General features: G+C 42.9%; 1 protein-coding gene across 1 annotated transcript in view; it reads left to right on the top strand.

The window, feature by feature from the left end:
* C22H1orf87 (chromosome 22 C1orf87 homolog) overlaps window positions 1-15,920 on the top strand; it is an 88,764-nt gene that overhangs the window by 28,776 nt on the left and 44,068 nt on the right. Inside the window, exons 5-8 of the mRNA XM_053576754.1 lie at window positions 3,190-3,318; window positions 3,977-4,240; window positions 6,312-6,433; window positions 11,316-11,481. Coding sequence (XP_053432729.1) covers window positions 3,190-3,318; window positions 3,977-4,240; window positions 6,312-6,433; window positions 11,316-11,481 — 681 coding nt within the window. The remainder of the gene's footprint in view (window positions 1-3,189; window positions 3,319-3,976; window positions 4,241-6,311; window positions 6,434-11,315; window positions 11,482-15,920) is intronic.

The raw sequence follows: 15,920 nt of genomic DNA, 5'->3' as shown, positions 1-15,920 counted from the left end.
TTGCATTTGTCATTGTTGTTTGGGTGGCTGGGGCTGGGTTCAAACCTGCCAGCCTCAGTGTATGTGGCTGACGCTGTAACCACTGTGCTACTGGCACCGAGCCTCAATTCTACATCTTAAAAAATCTTATCAAACTCTGGCTGTTTTCATTATCATTAACACCTGTTTTGAGCCATTTAACATCTTTCTAGAACTCATTAAGACCTTGGTTTAAGTTGTTTAAGAAACAGAACTTTTCAAATCTGCATTTGATGCTATCTCTGGAAATTTTCTCTCAAGCCGCAGCTATCTATTGTACGATATTTAGACAATTTATCGTGTTCCCTTATTTTGGAGGGCAGTGTTCATGACTTCCACAATACAACCACTTAAAATTAATTTTATTTATAAACAACCTTAAAAACTTCTTGCTTACACTTCCAACTCTGGCAATTTGCCACACCCCAAGAAGAGTTACTAAATCTGTGTTAGATTCCCATGCTTCATTTCTACCAATTCTTTTAGGCAAATATTACAAAAACGGCATTGAGCAGAGTTAATTCAGACTGTTGTGTGGCCCCACGAGCAGCATGCTATGACTCAGTGTATACTGGATGAGAGAATACCACCGGGGCTGGGATCTTGCTGGTGCTCTGGCAAATCCTAAGGGCTGAACTATCGTGAATGTTGATCAAAATTTCCCATTTTAATATTCCCATTTCCCATTCTTAATATTTGGAGACTATCTTTATTTTTGAGAAACCAACAGCCCAGGATGATCGACATCAGCAAAGGGAGAAATCTGAAGCCCAACACACAGTTGGTCTGAACCACGTTCCCGGAGCTCCATACCATTTTCCAGCCCCTGCCTCTCCGGTCATTTCAGCAGATTCGGCACCATTTTTGATGCTAAGCATCAGCAGAGAACAAGACAGAGTCCCGGCCACATAGAGATGATATGATGAGGGGGCCATACACAAACAATAACAAAAATGTGACATAGTTTTAGAATTTAGAAAATATTCCAGGAAGTATAAATATTTTCATCTTTGCAAAGGTGAGACCATGACATTTTGTCTGTAATGTCTGGGCCAAAGTAACTGTGAAGGCACAGTCAGACCTGCCTTTTTGCACCTGTATCTTGAGTGATAAAGGCACTCAAGAAATTTTGGTGTTAAAATAAGAGCAAACAAGAATAAGGGGTCCATGGCAATGATGAAGTGTTGGTAGTGTTTCTTTAGGATGCCATCACATAAAAGCATATCCGTTGTCAGAGGCAAAGAAATATATGAATGGAAATGGAAATATTTTATGCTGCAAATAAACATATTATCTTGAAAATAGTATGTCTGAAATACTTAACCAAATATTTTTCAGAGTGAAATTGCTCTATGGACTAAATATTGAATCTTTTTCATCCTAGCATAGTTAATACAAAGTAGGATTCAACTCTTATCGCACGGTTTACTAGAAATAAGTTTTAGACAAGTCTGATCTAATCATTGCTATATTAGAAACAATTTTGTGGCTCCCTATTGGGCTCAGAATAAAGCATAGATGCTAACAAGAATTAAAGTTATTTAAAGGTATGCCTCTCTCCTCCCTCTCTGCCCAGACTTATCTTTATCCTTTCCTGAAAGCTTAACTGTGCTTTGAAAGCATCCATCTCTCTCCCAGTACATGCATGCATCTTGAAATTTTTCTATATCCGGATCTCTTTTTCCTGTGACCATTTTTCTTCTCCTCTCCCTCCTTTCGTTAGCCTGTCCACATCCAAATCTGATGTATGTTGCAAGTCTAGACTTAGATGTCACTGCTGTCAGAGCAGGACCACCAAGTCCAGGTCAGGAGGACCCACGGCAGTTCGCCCTGACTCCCCCTGTCTGCGTGCTCTGTGAGAACAGGGCCTCAGTCTGTCTTATACACTGACCTACCTCTGTCTGACCTATCACTAGTGCCTGGCCTAGACCGGATAAGCCATCCATATGTCCTAAATGAAGCAAAGCTATTTAACTTTTGCAAGCCTAAGCTTTCCAAATGTAGAAGGGTGTTAATAATTCCTACCATAGGGTTGCTGTAGGAGTTAAATTGAATGACATAAACAAGGTACCCATGTTATGCCTGTTCTAAAGCAGTCATTCCTGCCTACTCTGCCAACTCTAAATAGCCTCTTGGTCTTTCCTTAAAATGCTCATGTCTACAAAGCATCTGTAAGTTGCTATCTACACGGATAGGTTGTTCAACGTGACTATCCGTAGACACGCAGATCCCAGGAAGTCAGACTGTTCATGTCTTCTTTCAATTACCTGATATTAAAAATGACCAGGATTTGTTTTAATCAGATATGGTAAAGTGACAGGCATGGTGACAACTGCCTTTGAAATAAGAGTCACTTACTTAACATTTCCCAAAAGAAGAGGGCATGCCACCCCAGGCAGGGCCACGTGGCCAGGCACCAAGTGTGGTCTGAAGGCAGAAGAGGATTGGGGAGGGGAGAGCACAGGCCATGGCCCTGTTGTGGAAAAGGCAAGGCAGGGTAGGGTGAGCAGCTTGGGACAGCTAGTTTGAATAATTCCACCAGACTTTGGAGCAGAGGGGCTGTCCCTAGTTGTCTGGAACCTGGTTCTGAGTTGATTTAGATTGGGGGGGAATTAGCCTGGTGTGTGTATTATAGAATAAAAGAGGTGGTTGGAATTTTTGCCCTTCCTGAATCTGCTAACTAAAACAGCCCAGGAATACCCTTACTCTATTAGAACCCCACATTTGACTACACACACCTTATTCCTTTCTCTTCTTGCCCACACAAGACACTACCTAACTGAAAATATACTTTCCAAACATACATTAACTGTATAGTGCTGAAACTGAATTTGAGGAAAGCTTTCTTGATTGGGGATTCAATGCCTCAATTCCTACATGGGCTGAAGCTCATTTAAAACTGGGAATGTGTTTACAGGAATTGGTGGCTCACTCATATTCTCCCTTCTTTCTTTTTTTGTCCCTTTCCCGTCTTCTGCTTCATACTTTCATTTGCCTTTTGTTTCTTCTTTTTAAAATGTTTTAATTTTTAGTTATTATGGGCACGTAATATTTGTTTATTTTTATGGGGTACATGTGATGTTTCATACAGGTATACAAATGTGATTTAATCAAATCAGGATAATTGGGGTATCCATCAACACAGGCATTCATCATTTCGATTCCATCCAGGCACATGGCCGTTGCATCTCTGTACCAACTGGAGACCAGTCCCTGTCCTGTGTGCATGGCCTCCCCCGGAGAAAGCTCAGAGACTGGTCCTTGGAACAGATGGTGAGCAGTGGCTGTGCCCAACCTGAGGTGTGTATACTAAGAGTGGTTGAGTGTTTTCTACTGTGGATGAAAGGGTGCAATTTGTTGACTGTATATTTTGACATGGTGCGTATGACCAGAAAGTCTAGGAGGGACTGATGGACACCGGACTCCAGATAAGTTCCAGAAAGCTTCCCTAAGGAGTTCACCCTAACCATCCCAACTGAACTTCTCATTGCCCCCCTTAACCCTACCTTCTTCCTCTTCTATGGTTTCTAAACTCAGAAAGGACCTCTATGCCCAGTTAACACTGTCAGGACCTGGGTATCATCTTTAATCTGTCCCACCCGCACTACACTCCCGTATCCGATGAGCTTCTGAGATTTCTTTTCTAAATTCTCATACCATCTGGAAAAAGTTATTTTGTAAAAGACAGATGATGTACATTAAAGTGCTTTGGCCAAAGTATGTACTCTGAAAAGATTTGCCTGCTTTCTTCTTTTGGAAGAAGAAACTTCCAACGTCTCTGAGATGTTGCGAGCTCATGAATGCACCACCACACTAAAGTCCTTGCCGCCAGTGCCATCAGCTTGCCCTATGCCAGGCCCACGAGGCCTGGGTTCAGGGTTCAGTTCTGTGCCCCTGCTTTGGTCTTGTTGCCCACCTTGTAGTTGTGCCCTATTCTTTCTTCTCTTTGCTGTGTTAGGATTTTGACCAGAGGCCAAGTGGGACCACGAGAGAAGACACTTTCCTTCTTGCCTTGGTCAGAAGAGAACTCAAGTCCTATCTTCTGAGTCCCGGCATACTAGACAAGCTTCTGAAGGAACTGAAGATCCTGGACCCCATCTCTTCAGGGTTTCTTCTCCAGTCTCAGTTGAGCCACCTCTTCTTGAAGCATCAAGTCCCTCTACAGTTACCAACAGTGAAGATCCTTTGCCAGAGATTTTCCAGGAAGGGCTCTCCTGAAATGGTACAGCCATCTTGCTACTTTAAGTGTGGGTTCTTTTTGTTTCTTTTACATGTACCTGACAGAGAAATAGAATTAATGGATTTCTCCTTTCTTGAAAATTAACTTTACTATTGACCCCTAAGATAAAAAGCTTATTTATATTCATATGCAGAAATTTCTAGTTAGAATGGACTAGACTGGAAAATAGACTTAGGTCTTTTAGCTCTGTTGAATTTCTCTTTAAAGGACTTTCCTGTCCCCACTATCATTGTTGTCTCTTAACACAGATCACGTAGTTACAGAATCAAGATAATGGGCCCACTTGGGTCTATTCATAAGCTGGTTCACTCTGTGGACCCCGAGGTGAGAACTAGACTAAGATCTCCTAGGCATCATCACAGGTCTCCAGAGAGTTAGAGGTGGGAGGTGTCATTGAAATACAATCCATCACCACCATTTTCCTGATAAAGAAACTGAGCCTTAGAAGGTGTCAAAGATGGGCGGCGCCTGTGGCTCAGTCGGTAAGGTGCCGGTCCCATATACCAAGGGTGACGGGTTCAAACCCGGCCCCGGCTGAACTGCAACCAAAAAATAGCCGGGCGTTGTGGTGGGCGCCTGTAGTCCCAGCTACTCGGGAGGCTGATGCAAGAGAATCACTTAAGCCCAGGAGTTGAAGGTTGCTGTGAGCTGTGTGATGCCATGGCACTCTACCGAGGGCCATAAAGTGAGACTCTGTCTCTACAAAAAAAAAAAAAAGAAGGTGTCAAAGAACTTGCTCAGGGCTCCCAGGAAATTAATGGCAGATCCAAGGCTGAGACACAAGTTCCCCAGTGACAACGTGAAGGTTCTTTGGGCACTGCACCTCCCAACATCAAACTTGTGGTTGAATACCAATCATGGTCCAAGTGTGACCAAATTTAGGGACCCAGAGGAAAATACCCTAAAATAGGAAGAAGTAATAGCAATGGGCAAATCTTTAGTGAGCTGGTATTGATAGCAAGACAGTAGACCGAGTGTGCAAACCTTGAAAAATAAGGCCTTGACTTTGACCCTAATTCCACCAGCATCAGCATTGGGATGTGTGATACATTCTACTTAATTTCTCTGGTGCCTCAGTGATCTCATCTGGAAAACCAGGCCAAAGCCGATTCATACACATAGTCTGAAGACTTAGTAATCTGGTGAATGCAAACGAATAGTTCAGTTGTATATTTATTAGAAGTATGTAGCAATGCAGTGTTAATCTACTAGTGTGCCCTATGTGACTCTCCACTTAGTCCAAACTGCTGGCCTGACCTAGTTTCTATCAGGGACCCTCTCTATCCTCCTTCCCCAGCTTCTTCCCTCCCACGACCCTGGACGGATCTGTCCACCAGAACCCCTAGCATTTCATCCCGCACAGCCATAGAAGTAGATGACATTCTTTCAGTCCTTTTCTAGGTAGAAAAAGGTCTTGGGATTTTTCACCTAGCCAAATAAATTCTTGTCTTCACATTATCTGAATATATCTGAGAAATATACTCAGTGTATCTACAGTAAATATATAAGTGACATAAAAATAATGAGGAAAAGAGAAATAGCATACAGGTTAGGTTACCCTACAGTTAACAACCCAAAATTTTAGTGGCTTAAAACAACAAAAGCTTATTTGTCACTCACATCACAATTCCATATGGTCAGCCACAAGCCCTTCTCAACTGCTGTTCTCTTAGCTCCAGAACCCAGGCTGACGAAATTGCTACTCTAGGATATTTTTGGACATGATGGCAGAAAAGAAGGTTCTCATGTCATCAGTTTGCCCTCCACCCAGAAGTGGTCATGTCACCTCTACACACAAACCATTGGCCGTAACTGGTCACATGACCATATCCAAACACAAGGCAACCAGGAAGTCCAATTTTACCCTCTGTGTAGAAGGCCGAGTAATAGGAATATGTGGTAGAAAGCACCAATGATTATGATACTCTATTTTTAAAGTGGTTTTTAGAAGTTTGAATAGTAAAAGTGTTTCAAAGACACTTTTATTTCAGTGGGCCTCTTTCCCTTACATGCAAATTAAATGAGGATATTTTATTTTATTTTGAATTTTCAGGTGAATTATGGAAAGCTACTCTTGTTTTTAAGAGGGGCAGCTTCAGACAACTTACAGCAAAGCAAAACCATTGCCAACAGCAATCTGGAGAATCCTGAGAGTCTCAGCGATCACAGACAAAGGTATCTTTCTAGGTGTCTCAGTCTATTTGGGCTGCTACAAAGAAAAAGTACCATAGGCAGAGTTGCTTATAAAGAATGGAAATTTATATCTCACAGTTCTGGGGGCTGAAAATTCGAGATGAGGGTGCCAGCGTGCCGGGGAGGGCCCTTTCCTGGGTAGCAGACTGCCGACTTCTCTCCCTGTCCTCCCTCCCAGGGCAGAAAGAGAGCAACCCAGCTGTCTGGCCACCCTTATAAGGGCACTGCGGTTGTTTGACTGTGTTCCCCAAAGCCCATGGGTTGGAAACTTAATCCCCAAAGCAACAGTGTTGGGATATGGCACCGAGCAGGAGGTGCTTAGCTTATAGGGCGCTACCTTGATGAACAGATGCATGTCATTATCACAGGAGTGAGTTAGTTACTAAGAGAAGGGGCTTGTTATAAAAATAGGTTCAATTCTTGCTCTCGTCCTCTCTGACTCTTTCACCTTCCACCATGGATTGAGGCAGTAAAAAGGCCCTCACCATATATGAGCCCCTCAACCTGGGACTTCCCATCTTCTAGAACGATAAGAAATAAACGTCTGTTCCTTACAATTATGAATTAGCCATTCACAGGTATTCTGTTACAGCAACAGAAAACATAGGCCCCTCCTGAAGGCTCTACCCTCGTGACTCATCACCTCCCAAAGGCCCCAAAAGCCCTGCCTACTTATACCATCACACTGGGATTAGGGTTTCAACATGGGAACTTTGGTGGAAGGGGAGACAAACATTTAGTTCATAACACTAGATTTCTGGAGCTGGCAGGGACCTGGAGGCATTCACTTTAAAATCTCACCCAATGCAGAATCACTTTGCTCCCCATCAACACTTGGCTTATGCTTTAATGCTTAGACTCCGACTCTCTCTCTCTTTCTCTCTCGGACCATCGCAGAAAGTTATTTGCAGCAATTGCATATGTTTCTTAACATCAAGCATGTGTCTTTATGAAGTCGCTGTGTGAAAATGAAAAGCCTCATTATAAGATGAGAAAGGATTGTGTATGGGTGTAGAGCTCATTTATAAAGTGTGATTTCAGAAATATGTTCACTCAGTGAACTCCTGGGTTACAGGCGTTAGCAAAGAAGGTTTGAGGTACAAGAATGAATAAACCCTTCATATGATCACAAGGGAAAGAAATGACTCAAAATAAAAACAGCCTGTAAGGAATATCACTGGAGAGGAAGCACAGTGACGTGGGATTGTCTCCACATTCACCAAGAAAAGTGACCAATTGCAGTGGCGGGGAGCATAGTCGCTATTGTAGAAACCTGGGCTTAACTCTTTTTTTTTTTTTTTGCAGTTTTTGTCTGGGGCTGGGTTTGAACCCGCCACCTCCAGCATATGGGGCTGGGGCCCTACCCCTTTGAGCCACAGGCACCACCCCCTGGGCTTAACTCTTATCTCTGGCACTTAGTGGCTGTGTGACCTTGGCATTCCACTTAACCTTCCTGTGCTTTGGTTCTCTAGCTATAAAATGTGGATAATGGGCTTCCCGTCACTGATTTATGGGAGTAACTCCGTCAATAAATGCAAAGTTCTTCTTTTCATTTCAGATGACTATGCGGGTACAAATGATTAGGTTACGTTGTTTGTACTTGTTAGGTAAAATACAAGTTGTAGTTGAGTCCTTCACCCAAGAGGTGTGCCATGGACCCTTACATTGTGCCGGTTAGGTGGGAGGTGACCACCTCCCCTGCCTCTCCAACTTGATCTTTACTAAGTTTTTGTCTTGCATGGGCCTTTGTTCATCTACTGGCTTCATATTAGTATTGAGTACACTGGACACTTGCTTTTCCTTTTTTATGATACTTTACTAAGGAGAATGTTCTTCAACTCCATCCAGGTTAATATGAAAGATGTAAAGTCTCCATCTTTTTTATGGCTGAATAATATTCGATGGTATACACATACCACAGTTTATTAATCTATGCATGGGGTGGTGGGTTTCACTTCATTGATTTCCAGTAGTAACTGAGTTAATAAATGCAAAGTTCTTAAAAATAGTGCATGGTACACAGTAAGTGCTATTTAAATGCTATTATTTTTAAACTATCATTCCAAAAGATCCTCTTTTCAGTTACAAATAATGTGACATAGTGATTAAGAGCTATGGCACTTGAGTTTTTCTGTCTAGAAAAAGGCAAGATTTCTTGGGAAAATGTCCTGAACCAGGTGTTGAACTTGATTCCCTTCTCCAGCATGCTCCTTTTGAGTCTGATACTGCATTCAACATGCATGCATTGAATTGAAGCTGCTTGCCAGGCCCATTTTGAATTGAAGCTGCTTGCCAGGCCCATTTTGAATTGAAGCTGCTTGCCAGGCCCATTTTGCTGAACTCCAATCATTCTAGGGTCGACAAGGCCCAGCCTCTCTTTCTAGGACCACAGTCCAAAGAAAATGACACTTCCTTGTGAGCACTACAGCCACACATCACGCTGGGACCAAGTGTCTGACTGAGAGCCACAAAGCCTTAGAAGTCTTAACAATCAGTCACCACCTTTCACATAATACGGACCATAAAATATGGCCCTGAGAGGTGATGGAGCATCCAGGAGAGCACAGGGCCACTTGGTGGCAGATACAGCCTCTTGAGTCCTAAACAGGATGCCTTTGCTGATCCCCAGACCGGTATATAGCCACTCTCCTCCATAACAGTGATGGTATTTGTAATTATCTATTTAACATCTGAGGTTGAAAATAGCGTCTTTCTTGGCCACCTCTCAGTCTAACACAGTTCCTGGCATGTGGGGGACGCTCAATAAATATGTAAGTGGCACCTCTGGTCACCTAAAGAGCTCACATCTCTCCACTTTCAGGGACACCAGAATATCTATAAAATAGGTGCATATCTATAAAAAAGGTGCATAAAGAGATCATTCAGAGCTCATCAGAGAATGTGCTGCTTTATACAAACCAGACAGTGTATTTGTAGAAAGGCAGGACGGATGGCCGTAATAAAGCGAGGCTGTTTGTTAATTAATGTGCTGCTCGGGAAACCCCCCCACCTCACGTTCTGTCAGGTAGAGACTAAAAGGGCAACTCTGTGATGTTTTAAAAGGTTCCAGCATCGCCAGTGGCAGCAAGGGTGGTAACGGCTCTCATCAAAGTCAGACCAGATGAAATAAACTGCGGCAACAGACTTTCTAAGAAACCCCACCAGCTGCAACAAATGGGTTCCATACAGCACCTGCCCACACAGCACTCAGTGTACTGAGCCAGGGGCCGAAGCCACATGAGTTCTTACCCCCCAGGAACTGGCATTGCAAGAAAAGAGGGAGGAAAACTTCTGATTCAAATCTGGGACAGAGACCTCTGATTGGCAGAGTCTGGGTCATGTGTCCTGCAGCCAGGACAGGCTGGTAAAGAAAATACCTGGCACCCTCTGCTGCTACAGCAAGAGATGGACCCTGTCCCATAAGCTGGAGAGCTCCTTGGATGGAACAAGGGAGCACAGACGCTGGAGAGCGAAGTAAAGTCATGTAACTGTGACCAATATTCCTTCCCTGTACCAGACTTTTAGAAAATGTTATTTATTATTAAGTAGTTTAGAAAAGTATAATTTAGGGCCCAAACTTGTGTAATAGTCACAGCTCTCCCCTCCTTCCAAAAAAAGAAATAACGTAAACTTTGAAAAAAAGTTATGTAAGTCTGAAACTAATCAATTCCAGGTACTGTACAAGATCTCCAGGACATAGTAAGGAACAAAAGAGAATTGGCCTCGTAGAGCAGTCTACTAAAGTCCAACTTTAAACAATAAATAGAGATGTGATTGTAATTCGAAGGAGGGTTATTAAGGAAAAAAGCAAGGTCTTCTGTAAGAGTGCACGCGCATACAGGCAGGGGTGTGTTAGAACCAGACATAAGGTCACTTTTGCACACCTCTTCCCAATCCTCATTCAGAGAGGTCACTTTTGAAAACAGCCATGGTGGGTGTATTTACACCTCAGAAACTGGTAATGCAGCAAATCAAGAGTTTATCTTGGAGAGCTGCATGTTTAAGATTGACCAGCAAACCCAGGAAAGAACCAACTGAGATGGGTAGAGGTTGGGGGATGTCACAGTCTGGGCCTCTGGGGGATTTGACATTTACATTGAGACAGTGGAAAATGGGAGGTTTCACAGAGAAATAATAGTTGAGCTGGATGTGGGGGCACAACTAAATTTGACTGTCTAATGAGTAAACATCTCAAACTAGCTTCATAAAATAAATGACTGTGTCTTTTTTTGCCTTGTTTTATACCTATTCTTGAACGTAACAAGTTAGATCAACCATCTTAATAATTACATACATTTGCATGCAAGACTGTAAGTGACTCCCAAACATAGCTGGGTTTTCTGATATAAAGAGCAAAGTCAAGGGTAGAAATTCATCTGATGTAGGATTTCTTCCACATAAGCTCCCTGGTGACAGGGCTCTGGCAGGGAACTGCTTTGTTTGCTTTGCTTTGCTTGTGGCAATAGACAGTTTGAAAATTTGATTTGCCATTGGTCATTATTTGAGCCTAATAAAAGTAAAATTGAGCAGGTAAAGTACTGTGATTTTTTTTTTTTTTTTACTGGAATTCAAAAAAGGCTAGAAAGATGGATTAAGACTTTTGGCTTATGTTGTGGTCAAACTGGTTGTTGTCTCCTGGGGAAAAGACTATAGCGCTCACTCAGATGGAAGAGGTTTGAGTTATCTATGGAATTTCCACATGCAGTCTCACGGCCACGTCACTAAGACTGAGAAGGCCTTGGCGACTGGGCTCTGGGGTTCCTGGTGTACAGCAGAGTTGAGAGACACACACGAGAACATGCATCTGCTTTCAGCAGGTCACCTGCTCATGGCCTGTGTCTTGCTCCCCCCCACCCCACCCCAGTTCTCCACCTCAAGACTCCAGTTCAAGGTCAGAAGCAAACAAGAGCCTGCTGGAGCTTTTGAAGATGGCACTAAAGACAGCCAATGGCAAACTCAACATAGAGAACCTCAGTCTGAGTTTTCGAAAAGAAGATCACTCATTCTCTGGCTGCCTCCCTCCACCCAAGGTAACAAAAACGAGATTCCAGACTTGTTTCTCTTTAAAAGGCTACTTCAGGGCACTGGATCTGTGGTAGTCAGTCGTGGGGAGGCCTTATTATGCATTCTGCCTGTGTGATGCATTAGACAATTCTAATTTGTGTTTTGTGCTGAGAGGAGAAAAGCAAAATAGAAAAGGGAGTTGTGAAATTGGTCCAGGAATTACTTATATTGGGCTATGTTTTATGTTAATAAAAGAGAGTCTGACAATACCCAAATAATATTTTGCAATGGAAAACAACTATTTTTCCAAGGCCAAATGTTCCTTCCCAACACTCCCTCCCAGGTTCCAGTGAGATCAGCATGTGGTATCCCATTCCTTAGAACATCAAATTCTAGGGGCTGATGTAATTTACTGCAGATAGAGGTTGGCATGCTGTTTGGGAGCATTTATTAACTGTCAGATGCATTTCATTGAAGAGGATCAAGCACCTATTAAGTCATGGCTGTCCTGTATCCAAACAAACCCAGTCATCAGGCTGCCTTGGATATGAGTGAAATAACAGTTGCCACTATTACTATGACCCCATTAATGACACCTCTTCACCATCACACTTTATTGAGCTCTTACTAAGGGCCCAGCTCTGTGCTACATTGGTATAATCAACTGTGCAAAGGCAAGACTTAGGTTGGTGCACGTGTGTGTGTACTACACATGTAAGTGTGTTTCATAAAAAAGAGAGAGCACAGGCACTTGAGGGAGCATCCACATGCCAGAAGAGGTCTTTACTGTGTTCAGGATAAGATCCACAGAAGTAAGATAAGAAGCAGCAGCTCTTTGCTGGATTAGAAACCACGTAACAAAGTGGTGAAGCTTGAATGTTCTCAGATGGTACTCCTAGAATGGAACATGAAAAACTTGAAAATTCAAACATATTTACTAAAGCTCTTTGTTTCTGAGATTTTCAGCTGGAAAAACTTAGTTCCAAATACCGCTCTCCTGTGTGCGTTGTGAGGATTAAGTGAGAATATACAAAGGCACTTAGCATACTATATGATTCACAAGGCCTCACTCAATAGTCATTTTCTTTCTTTCTTATTTAAAAAAAAAAAATCAGTGTTGGTGACATTCTCACATCAAAACAGCCTGAAGGAGAGACCCTTTCCCATGGTTCAGTGATGGGCACACAGAGCACCGGCCATCAGGACAGACCTTGAATATTCTTCCCCTCTCCCCCCACCACAGCTGGTTCTGAAAGCTTAACTGTGTGGTTCAGATCCAAGGATAAGGGGCACATTTTCCTTGAAGCTGGTCTGCATTTTGTGAGCCATCTGGCATCTCTTAAGACATCTGGCACTCACTCAAAGTATATTATAGTTCTTGGAGGCATGTAAAATAGAATTCTGTTTCCCCAGAACAAGAGGCAAATTGAGGCCCAAGGGATATTGGACACAGGAAGCGGCAACGGGTAATACCCCACCCACTTTATTTCCAGACACAGGACTTCAGAGTGGGCTGGGAAAGGCCATGTCTGAGTTAGAAGGGTTGTTCTTTGGGGGTCTTTTTGTTGTTGTTTTGTTTGTTTTTGAGCAATAGCTCTTCATCTCATTGGGGTGCAGCCCAAAGAATCACAGAACCTCTTGAGTTTCCCATGCGAGCTATGCACTGTCTCTCTCCAGAAAAAAAATAAAATTAAAGCATATCTATACAGTCACCATTTCAGAGGGTTTATGTATAGATCACCGGAGTTTCCAAGAGAACTGAATGCAGTCTTAAAGGATAATCTACAGGTCTTGTACTCAAATCAGTAGAATTTTGACTATTCACAAAGAATAGTATAGAAACAGGTCACATATCCGTCATCTTCATTCTGAGGACTTTGTCATCCTGCCCACCTAGCACGACTTTATTGCAGGATGGCTTCTTTCAGGACTGCTGAGTCAATGTAGATCTACTTAAATTTACTTACTAACAACTCTGACCATGACTCAAGTCAGGTACAGACTCAACAAAGCTGCAGAACCTAAGAAATTCCCAGGCACACAGGCTCTCTTCAGCCCTTGTACACATGATCTGTGTTCTTCACCTCTTGACTGCACACTTGCTCTCTGGTTCACATCACAAACCCCTCCCTGACAGCTCTGAGACCTCGCCCCAGGAAGACCTTGCTAGGACACATGTTGCCCCCCCTCTGATCGCTTGTCCTTCCTTTCCACACAGCTCCCTCATTATCATCTGGAGGGAGGTCCATGGCTGAGATAACCCAGGTTTTGTGAATGTGAAGTTCTTTCTTGGGCAAGACTTCAGCTACAAACCAGTTTAGTAAACCAGGACTATAGCACCTTCTGCAATTGGTCAGGCTCCTTTCTCATTTTTAGCTATTTCTATAGCTGTCCACTCTGCCCTAAAACTAGAAAAAGAGATTTCTGCTAATTTAGAATCATTCCCCTCCTCCAGCACAATGGCTGTCAATCTGACATATACGACAGATTGAATCCATTTCTGCACCTGTGCTCTGGGCATGTGACGGGCACTGACCCCAACAGACTTTTATGCTTCAGTTCCTGATTTCTCCAACAGCTCAGGGGAAAGGCATCATTTTAAACATGTCATCACAATTCTGGGCGACCATGCAGTGATGACAGTAACTTTGAACACAGAGAAGAACACCAGTGTAGCCTAATTCTGAAAGCTCTCCAGAGAAGATAAGGCAAACACTGGATCTGAGAGGGCAGGCAAGTTTGGCAAAGAATGGGGGTGGGGCGGGGCACAGAAACAGCAGAGAGGGGACAGGGGTTCTAGGTAAAAGGAACAATGTGAAATTGTGCCCTGTGCAGAGAGCGTGGCTGATTCAGGAGACTGTAAGAACCTGCTCTCATTGACGTGAGTGAAAAGTAGGAGCCAGTGTATGAAGGATCTTTCTGAGGAGTGTAAATTTTCTCCTGAAAGTCCAAAGAAATCACTAAAGGATATTAAGCAAGCAAATGATACGCTCAAATTTAAAATTTGAACAAAAGAGCATTCCAATAGAATTTGGAGAAATGATTAGGAATAGACAAATTGAGAGACAGTTCCTTTAAAAGGCTGCTACAATAATCCAGGGAAGAGATTATAAGCATTTAAACCAGGGGTGCCTAACCTGAGCCTGTTGGCTGTATACTGATGTTGTGAGGACTTCTTTATCTGTGGCGTCAGAATGTAAAGTGATTTTGTTTTTATTATTATTATTATTATTTTTGTAGAGACAGTCTCACTTTGTCACCCTCGATAGAGTACCCTGGCATCACACAGCTCACAGCAACCTCCAACTCCTGGGCTTAGGCAATTCTCTTGCGTAGCTGGGGCTACAGGCACCCGCCACAATGCCCAGCTATTTTTTGGTTGCAGTTTGGCTGGGGCTGGGTTTGAACCCTCCACCCTCGGCATATGGGGCTGGCGCCCTACCCACTGAGCCATAGGCGCTGCCCAGAAGGACTTTTGTTGTTGTTGTTGTTGTTATTAATCAGCTTTTCTTGGTGTACGTTTATTTAAGTGTGGGCCAATACAACTCCCCTTATGATGTGCAGCAGAGAAAAACTAATTAGACAGCCCTGATTTAAAGCAAACACACTAAGGAAGCAGAAAAGCAGGTCTTGATGACTAACTGGATGCGGCTCCGGAATTAGGAGGAATTGACAACAGCTCCCAAAGTGCTGGCTCTGGCGACTTGCGGGGTGGTGGTGCCATTCTCTGAGATGGGGCCGGTGGAGGAACGGAGGAGGGGTGCAGTTTTGAACACGCTGATCTGGGTAGAGAGCATTCATTGAATGTAAAACCAGGAACGTTTCCAGTAACTTGGTAAAGAGAGTTTAAGCAAAGTAGTGGGGTAAAATTCAAAGGGAGCTCCACCTGGGGAAAGAGATCTCTTTTGTAGAATTACATGTCACGTTGAATTCCACTGATATTTACTTCCGATTAAAAATACTTTCTTATTTAAAAAAAAAGAAACGCATGTAAATATTTTCTTCCTATGGGTCATCATTATGAATATTCATGCTTTAAAGGATTTTAATAATAATCCCGAATCAGATGAAATGCTGTGATTTTCGGGTAGGTGTTTCTGTCGCTTCCCTACAACTGTCAGCCTTGGTTCTCAGCAGCTGTCAGTCAGTCAGCCCCTAGGAACCCCATGTTCTATTCTAATCTGCTCTTCCCTTAGCCTAGAGCAAAACTCAATGTTGCCAGAAGAAAGTGATCTATTTTTAGAATAACCTTTTAATGTTGATGTTTAAAAATACATCAATCTGCTCTAATCATGAGGATGATTCGATTCTTATTGATGGAGTAAATGGCATTCTGTGACCAATTTCTTCCTCTCTTAACTTTATGTTTTGGTAACCTCCACTTACACACACACTACTCTTCACGGACTGCAACTCATTCATTCACTCCCCCCATCATCCATATATTCATTCATTTAACAATTAC

This window comes from Nycticebus coucang, chromosome 22 (assembly GCF_027406575.1).
Source record: "Nycticebus coucang isolate mNycCou1 chromosome 22, mNycCou1.pri, whole genome shotgun sequence".
Classification (NCBI taxonomy): domain Eukaryota; kingdom Metazoa; phylum Chordata; class Mammalia; order Primates; family Lorisidae; genus Nycticebus; species Nycticebus coucang.
The sequence above is the reverse complement of the archived record's forward strand: the minus strand, read 5'-3'. Positions and strand labels throughout refer to the sequence as shown.